The sequence below is a fragment of the Rhinopithecus roxellana genome, chromosome 7 (assembly GCF_007565055.1).
Source record: "Rhinopithecus roxellana isolate Shanxi Qingling chromosome 7, ASM756505v1, whole genome shotgun sequence".
NCBI classification, from domain to species: Eukaryota; Metazoa; Chordata; class Mammalia; order Primates; family Cercopithecidae; genus Rhinopithecus; species Rhinopithecus roxellana.
Genome location: NC_044555.1, coordinates 33,723,889 through 33,739,695, shown reverse-complemented (window position 1 = coordinate 33,739,695; position 15,807 = coordinate 33,723,889). Strand labels below are relative to the sequence as shown.

Sequence of the window (15,807 nt, the reverse complement as noted above, 5' to 3'; positions counted from 1 at the left end):
TGCTGGGGCATTAAAACAGCAGTCTTCTAAAGACCCTAAAGGAAAGCATTGTAATTTCTGGAGCTGGTAGCATTGGGTAAGAAATTGGGCCTGTGGTCCTAAGCTGCTGGCTTTGAAGAGATCTATTATGTCTTCCTGGACAGTATAAAGACAACCCAGTATCAGATAACTGGGATGGACCCATTTGAAGGACAGTCTGATTGTGGATTGGCAGCACGTGGTAGTTTCTGTGCTAATTAGCACCGAATGTGTGGTTTCATGTAACATCCTCTGTCACATGTTATCCTAGAAATGTATGCTCCTTTGCTGGCCTTTTTTAGGGTTTCAGTGCTAGCACAATGATAGACTTGTGTGCATCCATATATATGTTCTATTTCTCTCCAGGTTGAGAATGAGCTGGAGGACCTGATAGATGAGTTGCTTGAGAGGGATGGCGGATCTGGGAACAGTACAATTATAGGTGAGAGCCCCAGAACTGAGTATAGCCTCTTCCTTTGCCTCAGTCTCTCTCGGGAGGACCCTTTTTCTCATTATCTGCTTGCTCAGCTCTGCCTAAGGGCTCATAGCCAGCCTAGATCGCTGCTTGTCTTGATGTTGACAGTCTTACAGATGAGAAATTCACAAGACATCTACAGGCCTGTAGCAGTCTGAAGTGTTGCCTGTGTGGGGGAGGTGGTGGGAGTGGCCATTGATACAGCTGATACATCAAGCACATCTAAAGAGTGTTTATTCATGGAGGCCTAGAGGAGGCTGTAGGGTGAGAAAGCGCTTCCTTTCAGTTCTTCAATGAAGTCCAGGGGCTTTCTGCCCCTGAGTCTCAGTAGTGTAAAAAGAATGATCATTCCCTGAGGGTGGCCCTTTGTAAATCTCAGAGGGAAAATGGCAAAGGTACCCTACTGTCACCTGGCTCTGAGGGTGTATGTGTTACTTGTTTTTACTTTGTTGATCAAGGAAATCAAAGGATAAATGGAAGTAGACATGTATTCTTAAGTTTTACAAAGCTTTTTCACACCCACTATCCTCTGTGGTTTCACAATTAGTGGGATTGGCAGGGCAGATGTAATCATCCCGTTTTACAGATGAGGAAACTGAGACTCTGACAGGTAAAGTGACTGGCCAAGCTCACCTAGCTAGCTGACAGCAGACAATCCAGGTCTTCTCCCTCATCCAAAAAAAAATGGATATCTGCTAGGTGTACATAGCTACTTTAGACGCACCCAGTCTGGAAAGGGAAGTCCTCTGTTGTTCAGTGAAGGCTCTGCTCTGTAACCTTCAGTGAGCAGAAGTGGAGAGGATGAATCACAAGAGGACGTGCTGATGGATGAAGCTCCTTCCAACCTCAGCCAAGCTTCCACCTTGCAGGCCAACCGAGAAGGTGAGAGTGCCGAGGCCAGAAAGGCCTCCCTTCTTGCCCTGCACGTCTGACAGACACTACACTAGGGTTTTCCTGGAGGCAGCTGCCCACATGTGCAGAATAAGGAAGCATCTGTCTGCATGCGCTGACATACACCATCCACTTTATCCTCAGCCAGTTTTTCAAATAACATGTTACTACTGCTTGCCCAAAGTTTGCCACTTCTTACTTGGTTCGCTTTCTTCTCACCCGCCTGCTATCATCGCTGCAGGTTCCCTCTTGCCAACAGGATATAGTCAATAGCAAAGTAGGGCTGAAAAGGCAAGGGGGCACCAGCAGACTTGGCCAAGTCCTAGACCATGGCTCCTCAAGCACCACCCTCTAGCCAGCCTCCACATTCAGCCACCCTGCTCAGTGTGTTGATGCATTGATTGGCACTCTCAGGAAATCGGGTCTGGCTCAGTAAGTCTGTACATCACCCCAGATCTGGTTCTTCCTCTCATAGAGTCAGATATCCCATCACCTTACCACTCAGCCTGCTGGCCTGCACAGTAGCCTATTTTCTAGCTACTCAGTTTAGTCCTCCAATGTGCTCCCTTTGTTTTAGATTCCATGAATATCCTGGACCCTGAGGATGAGGAGGAGCACACTCAGGAAGAGGACAGCAGTGGCAGTAACGAGGATGAGGATGATAGTCAGGATGAAGAGGAGGAGGAGGAGGAAGATGAGGAAGATGATCAGGTGAGGGGGGACTGCGTTTGGGTTGGTTCAGATGACCTCTTCCATGGGAACATAGAGCTGCAGAAAACCAACAGTCTGGGTTGCTAGCCTCAGCGTCTCCCTCCCTCATGTGCACATGTGGCCATGGCACCAGGCTTCAGAAAACCCTTACCTCCAGCAATTCTCCATCTCCTATTTTCCCTTAAGGAGGATGATGAAGGTGAAGAGGGAGATGAAGACGATGACGACGATGGCTCTGAGATGGAATTGGATGAGGATTATCCTGATATGAACGCTTCTCCCTTGGTCCGATTTGAGCGCTTTGACCGGGAGGATGATCTCATCATTGAGTTTGACAACATGTTCTCCAGTGCTAGTAAGATACAGGGGCTCAGCTGGGTTTTCTCTCTTGATTCTTATACCCTTGTCTAGGGTAAGCCAAGCAGTGGACCAAACCGATCTGATACAGACAGTACTTCTTTTCCTATGCTGACTTCCAGGGGCAAGGGATATCTGAATCCATCTGTCTCACTAGTGTATACTTAAGAGAAGGAATAGTGAGAGGCTGCTTTTGTTCCCTTCACCTCAGTAAATAGGCAGCCATTTTAGAGCCTGGACAACTTGATGATTTGCTTGATTAAAAAAAAAATGAGACCAAGGCTGACTGCATCAGGCACCCATGTGCACACCACAGTGGCAGGGCAATCAATAATCCTTATGTCCATAACACAAGATCTTGAGGATTTGAATGGTCACCTTTGAGCTTGGCATTAGGGAGCAGATTTGAACATACTCACTCTATTCATCCAGGATGCATCTTTTCGGGAGAACGAGTGAATCTCTTCCTCCCCCATCAGCGTCAAAGTTCCCTTTTAGCGTCAAGTTAGAATCAAGTTCTTAGAATCAAGCTGTCTTGATAGGGCAGGTCTTGACAACTTAAATCGCAAGCATGATGTAGCAGAAAACACTGAACTATTCTGGTCTGTTATCTTGGCCAATTAATCTCTTACCTCTTTGAGCCTCAGTTTGTCACCTGTAAATGAAAAGTTTGAGAAAAAAATGGGTTGGATTAGATAACTTTCAAGATAACGTCTATGATTCTCTTTGCATTTTTGTGATTTTCATCAGTTTCCCTTAGAGTTGAGCCTCTGTCCATTCAGCAAATTGAACAATATTTGAGGAGTGCATACTGTATCCTAGGTACTAGGGATACAGCAGTAAAGAAGAAAACAGTCCTCGTTCCTCATAGGAGTGGTCTGTTAGGAATTATAACTAAGCAGGCATTACATTGCAGTATGGTAAGAGAGCACAGAGGTAAAGAGTTATCTAACCCAATCTGTAGAAGTTAGGCTTCACAGAGAAAGTGACATCTTAGGCCAAGAACAGAAGAGCAGGTAAAGAAGCGGGAGAGGAGTCTTCAAGGTGGAGGGAGCAGCATGTATCTGAGGGGCCTAGAAGCATCACTGTGACTGTAGTGTGGAAAATGGATTGGGAAAAGGTACTATTTAGGAGGCTGTTGCAGTATCTAAGTGAGAGATGATGGCATAAGCTATGGTAGTGTCAGTGATTTTAGATGAGTTGTGGGAATGAGGGAGAAAGGACAAAGCTCAGGTTTCCGTGTGAGGAAGTAAGGCCCAGGAGACATGATTCTGCTTGAACAAACATGGAAGAAATTTCTTTTTGACACTGACCCTTTTACATATTGTCCTTGCAGCAGACATCCCCCCATCCCCAGGAAATATCCCTACCACCCATCCACTGATGGTGCGCCATGCAGACCACAGTTCTCTGACACTGGGCAGTGGCTCTTCAACAACTCGTCTCACCCAGGGCATTGGGCGCAGTCAGAGGACCCTAAGGCAGCTGACAGCCAATACTGGCCACACCATTCATGTTCACTACCCTGGGAATCGCCAGCCCAACCCTCCTCTTATACTCCAGAGGTGAGTTACAGAGATCTGTTGGATTCGTCGGAGCTCTTGTAAGAATTTTCACTGTGCTTCAGCATTGTCTTAACCTTGGGGGAAATAGTCCATCACTTAATGTTCTTGTCACACACACAAATAAAATATTTGTTCCATTTCTTTGTGGATTACATGTGCAACCTTTTGGGGAGTGCAGCCTTTTGGGGAATACCAAATTATGTCAATAGTTCTGCGCATGTATTTAGCAATTATTAAGTGTTTCCTGCCAAGCACTTAACACTTTAGATATAGACGGGACAAGAGCCCTGCCCTCCGGCTTAGAGTGTAGTGAAACAAACAATCTTAAGAAGTAAAAGAGGCCGGGCGCGGTGGCTCAAGCCTGTAATCCCAGCACTTTGGGAGGCCGAGACGGGCGGATCATGAGGTCAGGAGATCGAGACCATCCTGGCTAACACGGTGAAACCCCGTCTCTACTAAAAAATACAAAAAAACTAGCCGGGCGAGGTGGCGGCGCCTGTAGTCCCAGCTACTCGGGAGGCTGAGGCAGGAGAATGGCGTCAACCCGGGAGGCGGAGCTTGCAGTGATCCGAGATCCGGCCACTGCACTCCAGCTTGGGTGACAGAGCGAGACTCCGTCTCAAAAAAAAAAAAAAAAAAGAAGTAAAAGAAAGGCATGTAAGTGTTGTAATGGTTGGTGTACAGACAACAGAGAGGGTGTAGTGGAGGCAATGTGACCTGATGCAGTGCCTGGCACGTGGGAGCTTATTGACACCCACTTGGTGCCAGAAACTGTGGAATAATATACAACCTAAGTACAAAACCAGGGTGGTATTCAGAAAAAAAACTTAGACTTGTGTGCACATCGTAAGGTTTATAATGTTCTGCATTTAATAGAGGATGCGTGAAGAGGATCTCACGGTAGCAGATTGCAGGGCACCTCTGGACTTAACAGTGATCATGGTACCCACCATTACCCTACAGGTTGCTTGGTCCCTCAGCTGCTGCTGACATCCTTCAGCTGAGCAGCAGCCTTCCCCTACAAAGCCGGGGTCGGGCCCGCCTCTTGGTAGGCAACGATGACGTCCACATCATCGCCCGTTCTGATGATGAGCTGCTGGATGACTTTTTCCATGATCAGAGCACAGCTACCAGCCAAGCAGGCAAGTTTGTGTGGTGAAAGGGAGGGTAGAATTTGTCAGATTCTACTGTTTCCCTGTTGAGGAAAAGCAAGACAGTGTCTGCCTTATCGAAAACCCCCATTTTATAGGAGCCAGAACCACTCGGTGACTTAGCCACGGGCAACAAAAACTTTATTGTCTCTAGGTACTTGTTATGTGCTAAACATTGTGATAGACCTTGGATCCTTCTAGGGAAATACTACAATTTTTGGATCGGTGGATCAGTTAATGCTTGACAAGGCCAAGAATCTCATTCCCCTTTGTTCTCCCTACAGGAACCCTGTCCAGCATCCCCACAGCCCTGACCCGCTGGACAGAAGAATGCAAAGTTCTCGATGCTGAGAGCATGCACGACTGTGTTTCAGGTGCGTGGCAGCTTGGTTATCAGGGCAGCAGTGAGCCTTCTAGGGCTAAGACAAGCATATGGAGAGTTGTTTCCCTGGCTCTCTGTGGCTACACGCTCTGGCTCTTAGCTTCCTCCCTTACCCCACCAGAGCAGTCTTTGATTTTTGCCTCTTTGGAACAGTGGTTAAAGTGTCCATTGTCAATCACCTGGAATTCCTGAGGGATGAGGAGCTGGAAGAAAGGCGCGAGAAGCGCAGGAAACAACTGGCTGAGGAAGAAACAAAGATAACCGATAAAGGCAAAGAAGATAAGGAGAACAGGGATCAGAGTGCACAGGTGATTCCCAAGAGCTGGGAGGATTCATCTTTGACTATGTCTGCCGTAATGTGGTTTTGGCATACACATAGCACCAAGAATCACTGAAGAATCCTAGAACGTTCACGTTGAACCTGGGAAATTTTTTATTCCAAATTCACCATACATTCACCTGGTTTGTAGGGGAAAGAGTTTAAACCTAGAGGGGAGATTTCTCTAGTGTCTCACTGGGAAAAATGAGCCAGAGGCAGAATGGCTTCTCAACAGTCACACTGTGTAGTCTCTACCGCCAAGGACAGCATCGAGACAAGAAGAATAACCTTGTCTAAGTCCATGCTCTTGGTTGCCCATTTCCATTTCTGTCGGTGGACTGCCAGTGTGGGGAATCTTACCAAGATGACCCCATTCCATCATTTGAGTAAGATCAGCCTAGGTGTCAGATCAGAGAAAATGTTGTACTCTGAACCCCGTCACCACATGTCATTTTTTCTAGGGCTCACATGTATAAAATCACTAATATAATTTTGATTTAGAAGGAAGTTACCTACTTTTTTCTGAAACTTCTGGGACCTCAGACAGAGGTCTTTTAAATGTCTGAGTAAATGATGATAGAATGATACATTACAGTGTATCACTTGATATAAAAGGGGGAAAAATCTGATAGAAATACAAAGAAATAAGACTTGAGAGTGAAAGACTTCAGTATACCCTACTCAGCAGTTAGGGAATCAGGTAGATTAAAAATAAGGGTAGTGAAGCGTTCAGTTAAAATAACAAGTTTGATCTAACAAGTATCTTTATATAGAACTTTTTACCTAATACACAGTTACATTGTTTCAAACATGATATAGGATGGAAAATAAGTGAACCTAGCATATGACTGAAAAGGCTAGAGTGGACAAAATAAAAAATAAGCCCCATGAAGGGAAAAATACATAGATGAAACCAAGAAATTCTTGCTAGAGTGATCATGATTGTGCCCATTCCTAAGGGGGTTTTTATTATCCTTTCCTTCCATGTTTATTTCCCCCTCACCCCGAAACCATTCTTGAACCTGAGTATGTGTAGAGAAATTGGACATATATTTGCACAGTGAAATGTTCACCTTCCTTTGGTCACATGGCCAAAGCATTCTCCATTAGATCACTGAACTCCTAGATGGTCTGGGTGGAGGATGGTGACTATTACAGTTGACCTCTATCTTAGGTACTTGCAAAGTTCCACATTGGTCTGTCCCTTCTTTTTGCAGTGTACTGCATCTAAGACAAATGACTCTACTGAACAGAATCTCTCAGGTAACTCTCCTTTCCTTTCTCCCTTCTTACTAATTGATTGGTTGCTTTCTCCTGATAGTTCCGAGTAGCTGGCCCACATAGGCTGAAGATGGACACTGGTGCTCTGTGGGATGAGGTAGTAGATTGTATAGTTTTAGGGTCATACCCCATCTTGGAGATAACTATACAGTCTACTGTCTTTCCCACGGTGATACACTTCTTCTCCGACTGGCTCTGTTCAGGTTCTTGTTCTGGTTATTATCTACTTCGTTCTGACATGGGTAATGAGATCATGTGTCTTGTTTATTTCCTGACTGCAACTCTGTCCTCTGAAACAGCATGTTCATGTACATCTTTGAAGTGGCTGGTCCTTTGATGACCACCATGGTGTGGCACTTCATGAGAATAACTGATGACAGTGGTTCTCAAATGCCAGTCCTCTGTGGAAACAAACAAAATCAAGGAGCTGTAATGCCTTTTTCATAAAGCTGAATTTATTCCCTTTAAAAGACTCTTTTTGTATTTAGAGATTATATTCCTAATTCTGTGGTATCAAAATATTTTTATTAAACAATGTTGATTGGATGTTTTTTCTTACATGACTGAACTAAAAGTTGGCAACCCCTACATTAGTCTCTACTTTTTGTTCTTTTTTTAATTCAATTTTATTGGTCCATGGAATCGGAAAGTCTAGGAACATTGTCTTGGATAGTGTGCTATTCAGGAAGGTAGCTCTGTGGGCTTAGTGGTATGATTGCCATATGCTCCCTATTCCCTCTGATCTTCTTAACAATGATCAGTAGCCATTTTGTGATTCTATCAATTGGGTCATGTGATATCATATGTCTCCTCCACCCATATTTCCTCAGAACATTGTTCTGCCTCCCTACAACTGTCTCCTTTGGCACTGGAGTTGGAAAATCATTGTACTAAAGCCTGCACAATATTTTTTAAAGCGGTGAAGTAGGGTAGATGCCTTGGTACCCTTAATCTAGCAAAAGATCTTTAAAAGAGTCTGTCACCATGTAAAAGGGCCTTTTGCCTGCTGCCCTTATTAGAGGATTCTGCTCATGCCGGGGTGAGGTAGTAAGTTGTATTGTTGTGGGGTAGGGATATTAGGCCCCAATTAGAAGATAACTATACAACTTACTACTTTCCCTGGTGTGCGGCATATTCACACTTAGCCTTAGCAGTGTTGCCTCCATCAGACAAAGTTGTAGATGTTCCTTGGATAATTAGGACTGGAAGAAAAGAGACATGGAAGGGGACAGATAGTGTTTAGGGTGAGGCAGATGTCATTATAAAGTGACTTGTCTTTCATTAATTGGAGCATATAATTATTTTATCTTTGGGCATGAACTCAAACATTTTGCTTTTCTTCAACTGTGTAATGAGTGCATTTTCTTAGTAATAGAACAGGAACGTGCACAAGGGAATGGAAAGCATACTTTAAGAATTTTGGGCTGGGCGCAGTGGTTCATACCTGTAATCCCAGCACTTTTGGGAGGCCAAGGCGGGTGGATCACCTGAGGTCAGGAGTTTGAGACCAGCCTGGCCAACACTGTGAAACCTCGCCTCTACTCAAAATACAAAAATTAGCCGGACGTGGTGACTCTCGCCTGTAGTCCCGGCTACTCAGGAGGCTGAGGCAGAATTGCTTGAACCCAGGAAGCGGAGGCTTCAGTGAGCTGATAACACACCACTGCACTCCAGCCTGGGCAACAGAGCAAGACTCTGTCTCAGAAGAAAAAGAAAAAGGGTTTTGAAAGGCTGGACGCGGTGGCTCACGCCTGTAATCCCAGCACTTTGGGAGGCTGAGGCAGGTGGATTGCTTGAGCTTAGGAGTTTGAGACCAGCCTGGGCAACATGGCAAGACCCTGTCTCTACTAAATATACAAAAAATTATTCAGGTGTGGTGGCACATGCCTATAGTCTCAGCTACTTGGGAGACTAAGGTGGGAGGATCACCTGAGCCCGGGAGGTGAAGGCTGCAGTGAGCCATGATTGTGCCACTACACTCCAGCCTGGGCAACAGTGAGACCCTGTCCGATAAAAAACAAAAAGAGTTTTGAAGTAAATTCTCACCATTTCTTGCTCCAAACAGATGAAGTGGGAGGATCAATCGGATTTTGGTAGTTAGATTTTCTGTGTACCTACAGAGACATTTAGCCTCACCCTATATGGCCTGAAATCTTCTCCCTTCCACCTGGAGGTCACAGAAGGGATTTTATTCTTAGGATCCACAGAGTCAGAGCTCCAGTTCTTGCATTCTTGGGACAGAGATAGCACTGTGCCTTAGCCTTCATCCTTAGTATACCAGACCAGAGATATTCCTTTGTGGGGGAACATCTTTGAGGGGGGAGCATTTTCATTGTGGGGGTAATCACTGGCTGGGTGGGATACTTGTCAGGCCACATTTGCTGATTGGGGTGGCCTCCATTATCATTGGCTGGTTGCCCCTTAACCACTATTGTTGTTCTTTCCGAGAAAGATGGGACGCCTATGCCTGACAGCTACCCAACAACCCCATCTTCAACTGATGCAGCTACATCTGAGTCCAAGGAGACCCTTGGCACTCTGCAATCCTCACAACAGCAACCAACACTCCCAACCCCACCAGCTTTGGGAGAGGTTCCTCAGGAGCTGCAGTCCCCAGCTGGAGAAGGGGGCAGCTCTACACAGCTATTGATGCCTGTAGAGCCAGAGGAATTGGGTCCTACAAGGCCAAGTGGGGAAGCAGAAACAACTCAGATGGAGTTATCCCCAGCTCCCACTATAAGTGAGTAGAATTTCAACATTTGGGAAGGATGGAACAAGAGGGAAGAAAGGATGTCTTTGTAGCTTCTCTTTGCTCTCTTGCTTGAGAGAAATAGTCGGAGCTCAACTTCTCAAATAATAAGATCTCATCTTGCACATTCACTTTCTTAAGTGAAGTTGAGGTCCTGAACTAGGGATAGTTGAATGTCTAACGATACTGGTGATGATACCAACAGTTCATTGAGGCAGTTACTCTGTTCCTGGGCTATCACCCCAGGCTTATTATTTAAAAACAACTCTCCAGCTTTGCATGGTGGCTCATAATCCCAACACTTTGGGAGGCCGAGGCAGGGGGATCATTTGAGCTCAGGAGTTTGAGACCAGCCTGGGCAACATAGTGAGACCCCATCCCTATTGGGCGGGGGGAACTCCAAAATCGATGGTGTTATTTACATGAGTAAACTGAAACTCAGAAATGAAATAATTAACCCAAGTCACTCTATAAGTGGTTGAACTGGAATTAAAATCCAGATCTGTCTGACTTTAAAGCTTACTCTCCTTTCACAGTTTCCAGGATGGCAAGCGTGTCACCCCACAGTTAGAGCTCTCCCATTCTCCTGGCAGACACTGTTTATCTCATTACATTATTTCTCACTGGTTTGAAATGGGGTCTCAAAAGTCTTCTCAGCAGTATTTCAACATAATACATAATTCAGGATAAATTGATACCTGCTTGCCATCCCTGTTCTATACCATCTTGCTTGTGAAGTTCTCTGGAGAGACCTTTAAGGTGTCAGTTTTTTCTTTCAAGGAACCTTGTTTATTTTATTTTATTTTACTTTATTTTTATTTATTTATTTATTTTTTTGAGAGAGAGTCTCACTCTGTCACCCAGGCTGGAGTGCAGTGGTGTGGTCTTGGCTCACTGCAACCTCTGCCACCCGAGTTCAAGTGATTGTCCTGCCTCAGCCTCCCAAGTAACTGGGACTACAGGTGCACGCCACCATGCCTGGCTGATTTTTGTATTTTTAGTAGAGACAAGGTTTTGCCATGTTGGCCAGGCTGATCTGGAACACCTGACCTCAGGTGATCGACACGCCTCAGCCTCACAGAGTGCTGGGATTACAGGCGTGAGCCACCATGCCCTACTGAAACCTTGTTTCTTTAGAGAACCACAGGATATAGGATATACACGTGCAAGTGGTGCCTGCAGTCAATCAAAGTGAAAAAAATCCCTTACCCAGGCTGGGCACGGTGGCTAACACCTGTAATCCAAGCACTTTGGGAGGCCGAGGCAGGTGGATCATGAGGTCAGGAGTTCAAGATCAGCCTGGCCAAGATGGTGAAACCCCATCTCTGCTAAAAACACAAAAAATTAGCCGGGCGTGGTAGCAGGTGCCTGTAGTCCCAGCTACTGGGGAGACTGAGGCAGAGAATTGCTTGAACCCGGGAGACGGAGGTTGTAGTCAGCCGAGATTGTGCCACTGCACTCCAGCTGGGCCACAGAATGAGACCCCATCTCCAAAAAAAAAAAAAAAAAAAATCCCTTACCTGGGTTGCCTAGGGAAGATGTTTCACAGGCATGCCTGGAACACAGTAAATGTTCAAGAATTGATAGAAAGGGCTTGAGCTGAATCTTAAAAATCTCAAAGTGAGATTGAGAGGGAGACAGCAAGGGAGAAGTGAGAAGTCTGAGCTGAGATGCCCCTAAGGAAGCAGCTCTATCAAAGACCTTGTCTGTCATTTTGCCCCGTTTCCAGATAGAAGCCTAACCTCTCCCTATGACTTTTTCGTAGCCTCTCTTTCCCCAGAGAGAGCTGAGGATTCTGATGCACTGACGGCTGTCAGCAGTCAGCTGGAAGGCTCTCCTATGGATACAAGCAGCCTGGCTTCCTGTACCCTAGAGGAGGCTGTGGGTGATGCTTCAGCAACTGGCAGTTCTGAGCAGCCCAGAGCAGGCAGCTCCACTCCTGGGGATGCCCCACCAGCTGTGGCGGAAGTGCAAGGCAGGAGTGATGGGTCAGGGGAATCGGCCCAGCCACCTGAGGACAGGTAAGCATGTGTGGGCAAAAGAAGGGTAGGATATATTAGAGGGTCTTTCAAAGCACATTTCATACTTGTCAACTAATGGACATGCTTGTTATGCTGGGGAGATAAACCTGGTTTCTGTGAGAAAGGGGTATTGTAGGACTGTATTATAAACGAGAAGACATAATACAACAACCTGAGCATGATTTCCCTCAGCTCCCCCCCTGCATCCTCTGAGAGCTCTTCGACCAGAGATTCTGCCGTGGCCATTTCTGGAGCAGATTCCCGAGGAATCCTAGAAGAGCCGTTGCCTTCAACAAGCAGTGAAGAAGAAGATCCCCTTGCAGGTGAGCTCCATGTATGCCCAGGTCATCCTGGGATTGTTTTGGCTTCTAGTGGCCCTTGGCATGGAAATGCCCACCAGCCAAACAGTTCCATTCAGGTGGAGGGCATGTATGTGGGAGGACTGACAATAAGGGGGGTGCTGGTGTGGCATAATGAAATGGGTCCAGCCTTAGGAGTCAAACTGATCTTGGCTCACTCAAATTCCCCCACTCTGCCACTTCTACCTTTTACAACCTAGGGTCATTATTTAATTTCTGTGATCATGAATGATACCGAGGGGGTGATGATATCTGCGTGGTAGGTTATTTATAAAGGGTAAGTAACAGTGCATGCAGTCTAGCAAATAACAAAAGCTATTCTGAGCCCAGGGAAAGTGGGGTGGGCCTTCTCTGCGTCCCATGTCTTGCAAGCAGTGAAGACATACACACTGGTTTCCCTCAAGCAGTGACATAGGTTTATTTTCTCCAAGTACATATTAGGCACAAATAGAGGTATGAGAGGCTGGGTATGGTGGCTCATGCCTGTAATCCTGAAAATTTGGGAAGCAGAGGTCAGAGGATCACTTGAAGCCAAGAGTTTAAGACCAGCCTGGGCAACACAGGGAGACCCCGTCTGTACGAAAATATATATGTAAATTAGCCAGGCATTTTGGTGCATGCCTGTAGTCCCAGCTACTCAAGAGGCTGAGGCAGGAAGACTTGAGCCCAGGAGCTCAACACTGCAGTGAGTCAAGGGTTGCACCACTACACTCCAGCCTGGGCAACAGACCAAGACCCCATCTCAAAAATTTAATAAGGCGTGAATCCCTTTACATGTTATATCTCCCCTCAGGTATCAGTCTCCCTGAAGGCGTGGACCCCTCTTTTCTGGCTGCCCTGCCTGATGACATCCGTCGGGAAGTTCTACAGAACCAGCTAGGCATTCGTCCACCAACCCGGACTGCCCCCTCCACAAATAGCTCAGCGCCTGCAGTGGTGGGGAATCCTGGTGTGACTGAAGTGAGCCCTGAGTTTCTGGCTGCCCTGCCTCCAGCTATTCAGGAGGAAGTATGTGAGCGGGAAGGTGGTGGGGCCAGGCTGCCTGGCAGGAGAGATGCCCTCATTGACTTCTTCTGCTCCATAGGTACTGGCACAGCAGAGAGCTGAGCAGCAGCGACGAGAACTGGCACAGAATGCCAGCTCAGACACCCCTATGGACCCTGTGACCTTCATCCAGACTCTGCCCTCAGACCTGCGCCGTAGTGTCCTAGAGGATATGGAGGACAGTGTGTTAGCTGTGATGCCACCTGACATTGCAGCTGAGGCTCAAGCCCTGAGACGAGAGCAGGAAGCCCGGCAGCGACAGCTCATGCATGAGCGTCTGTTTGGGCACAGTAGCACCTCCGCACTCTCTGCTATTCTCCGAAGCCCGGGTACAGAGGGAGGCAAGTGGGAGGGCTCTCAAAAGCTTTAGCTAGATGAGGCTGTATTTTCTTAACTTTGTATTACCTGTATCCAATTTACACCCTCTTCACAATCTCAGTTTTCTTTTTCTTTCCTTCCAGCTTTCACCAGTCGCCTAAGTGGCAACCGTGGGGTCCAATATACTCGCCTTGCTGTGCAGAGAGGTGGCACCTTCCAGATGGGGGGTGGCAGCAGCCATAACAGGTACCTTTGTCTATTTTTACCTTACTATATCACCACTCAAGTCTACTAGCCCAACTCCCTTAGCTTTATAGGTGGAGAAGCTAAAATCCTGACAGGCAGGATGGATGGTCTCTCTTAAGCCATTTCCTTGAATAAGTGAGAGAGCCAGATCCTTGGACTCCCCATTCAGAAAACTACACCTTTTGGTTAGTCTTGCTGCTGAAGACCACAATCACAAAAGCAGGCTGGCAGCAGGTGCTAACTATGGTTTTAACGAGAAGGAACACCACTTGTCTCCCATGCAAGTAGTAAAACAACTAACAGCTGCCTTGAGTTTATAACACCTAGGCTAGGGAAGTATAGAGGAGTGAGTTAGCCAGGCTAAAACAGAGTGGGCCTGACATGGCAAAATGTGAAAGGAGTGATTGGTTGCTATAAGGCCACAAACTCCTGGTAGTCTAGAGAAGGCAGAAACTAGCATTGTCTCCTAGACTTAGGTACAGTCGGAGTTTACCAGTCTATGGATGACACCTGGGCTGGAATCTCTGCTGTCTTCTCAGTCGCTGTGTGATGTAGGGCAAGTCACTTAACCTGTTTGAGCCTCTTGTTTATCATCTCAAAAATGGGTGGTTCTCGGCCAGGTGTCGTGGCTCACGCCTATAATCCCAGCACTTTGGGAGGCTGAGGCAGGTGGATCACTTGAGTCCAGGTGTTCAAGACCAGCCTAGGCAACATGGCAAACCTGATCTCTACTAAAAATACAATAAGTAGTCGGGCATGGTGGCACACACTAGTAATCCCAGCTACTCAGGAGGCTGAGGCACGAGAATCACTTGAACCCCGGGGGGTGGAGGTTGCAGTGAGCCGATATCGCGCCACTGCACTCCATCCTGGGTGACAGAGTGAGACTCCATCTCATCATAAAGCTGGTGGGGGTGGGGGTTGATTCTCTAAGCTGTACAGCAGCCCTGAAAGGATGATGTACAGTCATTGTAAAGTGCGTGGTACATAGTAGACACCCAAGAGGGCAGCTGTTACTATGAAGAGCCCTTGGACTGGACACCCTCCTTTCTCAAGCTTCCTTGGAGATACCCAGCTCATTCCCCTCTCCCATTCTTATGCCTAATCCCAGAGCTCTAGCCACTGAAGTGTTACCCAAAAACCATGTTCTGTTTCCAGGCCTTCTGGCAGTAATGTAGATACTCTCCTCCGTCTCCGAGGACGGCTCCTTCTGGACCACGAAGCCCTTTCTTGTCTCCTGGTCCTACTTTTTGTGGATGAGCCAAAGCTCAATACTAGCCGTCTACACCGAGTACTGAGAAATCTCTGCTACCATGCCCAGACCCGCCACTGGGTCATCCGCAGTCTGCTCTCCATCTTGCAGCGCAGCAGTGAGAGTGAGCTATGCATTGAAACACCCAAACTCACTACAAGTGAGGAAAAGGGCAAAAAATCAAGCAAGAGCTGTGGGTCAAGTAGCCATGAGAACCGTCCCCTGGACCTGCTACACAAGATGGAGTCGAAGAGCTCCAACCAGCTTTCCTGGCTCTCAGTATCCATGGATGCAGCCCTAGGCTGCAGGACTAATATATTTCAGATCCAGCGTTCAGGGGGGCGTAAACATACAGAGAAGCATGCAAGTGGTGGCTCCACTGTCCACATCCACCCCCAAGCTGCTCCTGTTGTCTGCAGACACGTTTTGGACACACTCATTCAATTGGCCAAGGTGAGGGTTTCGAACCCAACTCCTGGGGATGGAAGAAGGGTGGCAGCAAGAGCCTGGGTGAAAGTTGAACACTAAGCAGGCTAGCATGTCTTTTTGCTCTTAAGTGTTGAGCCCTGTATTGTTTCTGGGGGATTGTCCTATATATTCCTGGGGTTTTTTCATTCTTTTCCATTTTTATGTATTATCTTAATCATCAAAACAACTGGGCTATATGA

General features: G+C 46.7%; 1 protein-coding gene across 13 annotated transcripts in view; it reads left to right on the top strand.

The window, feature by feature from the left end:
• HUWE1 (HECT, UBA and WWE domain containing E3 ubiquitin protein ligase 1) overlaps positions 1 to 15,807 on the top strand; it is a 153,353-nt gene that overhangs the window by 121,733 nt on the left and 15,813 nt on the right. For 10 of the 13 annotated variants that reach the window (XM_030934819.1, XM_030934818.1, XM_030934827.1 and 7 more), the window contains 16 exons: positions 385 to 460; positions 1,277 to 1,375; positions 1,962 to 2,095; positions 2,282 to 2,450; positions 3,789 to 4,017; positions 4,981 to 5,159; positions 5,453 to 5,542; positions 5,704 to 5,858; positions 7,087 to 7,132; positions 9,603 to 9,890; positions 11,665 to 11,920; positions 12,113 to 12,243; positions 13,073 to 13,287; positions 13,364 to 13,652; positions 13,785 to 13,887; positions 15,046 to 15,592. In XM_030934819.1, the coding sequence (XP_030790679.1) occupies positions 385 to 460; positions 1,277 to 1,375; positions 1,962 to 2,095; positions 2,282 to 2,450; positions 3,789 to 4,017; positions 4,981 to 5,159; positions 5,453 to 5,542; positions 5,704 to 5,858; positions 7,087 to 7,132; positions 9,603 to 9,890; positions 11,665 to 11,920; positions 12,113 to 12,243; positions 13,073 to 13,287; positions 13,364 to 13,652; positions 13,785 to 13,887; positions 15,046 to 15,592 (3,006 nt within the window). The remainder of the gene's footprint in view (positions 1 to 384; positions 461 to 1,276; positions 1,376 to 1,961; positions 2,096 to 2,281; positions 2,451 to 3,788; positions 4,018 to 4,980; positions 5,160 to 5,452; positions 5,543 to 5,703; positions 5,859 to 7,086; positions 7,133 to 9,602; positions 9,891 to 11,664; positions 11,921 to 12,112; positions 12,244 to 13,072; positions 13,288 to 13,363; positions 13,653 to 13,784; positions 13,888 to 15,045; positions 15,593 to 15,807) is intronic. The other 3 variants (XM_030934825.1, XM_030934824.1, XM_030934826.1) reach the window with 2 other exon arrangements.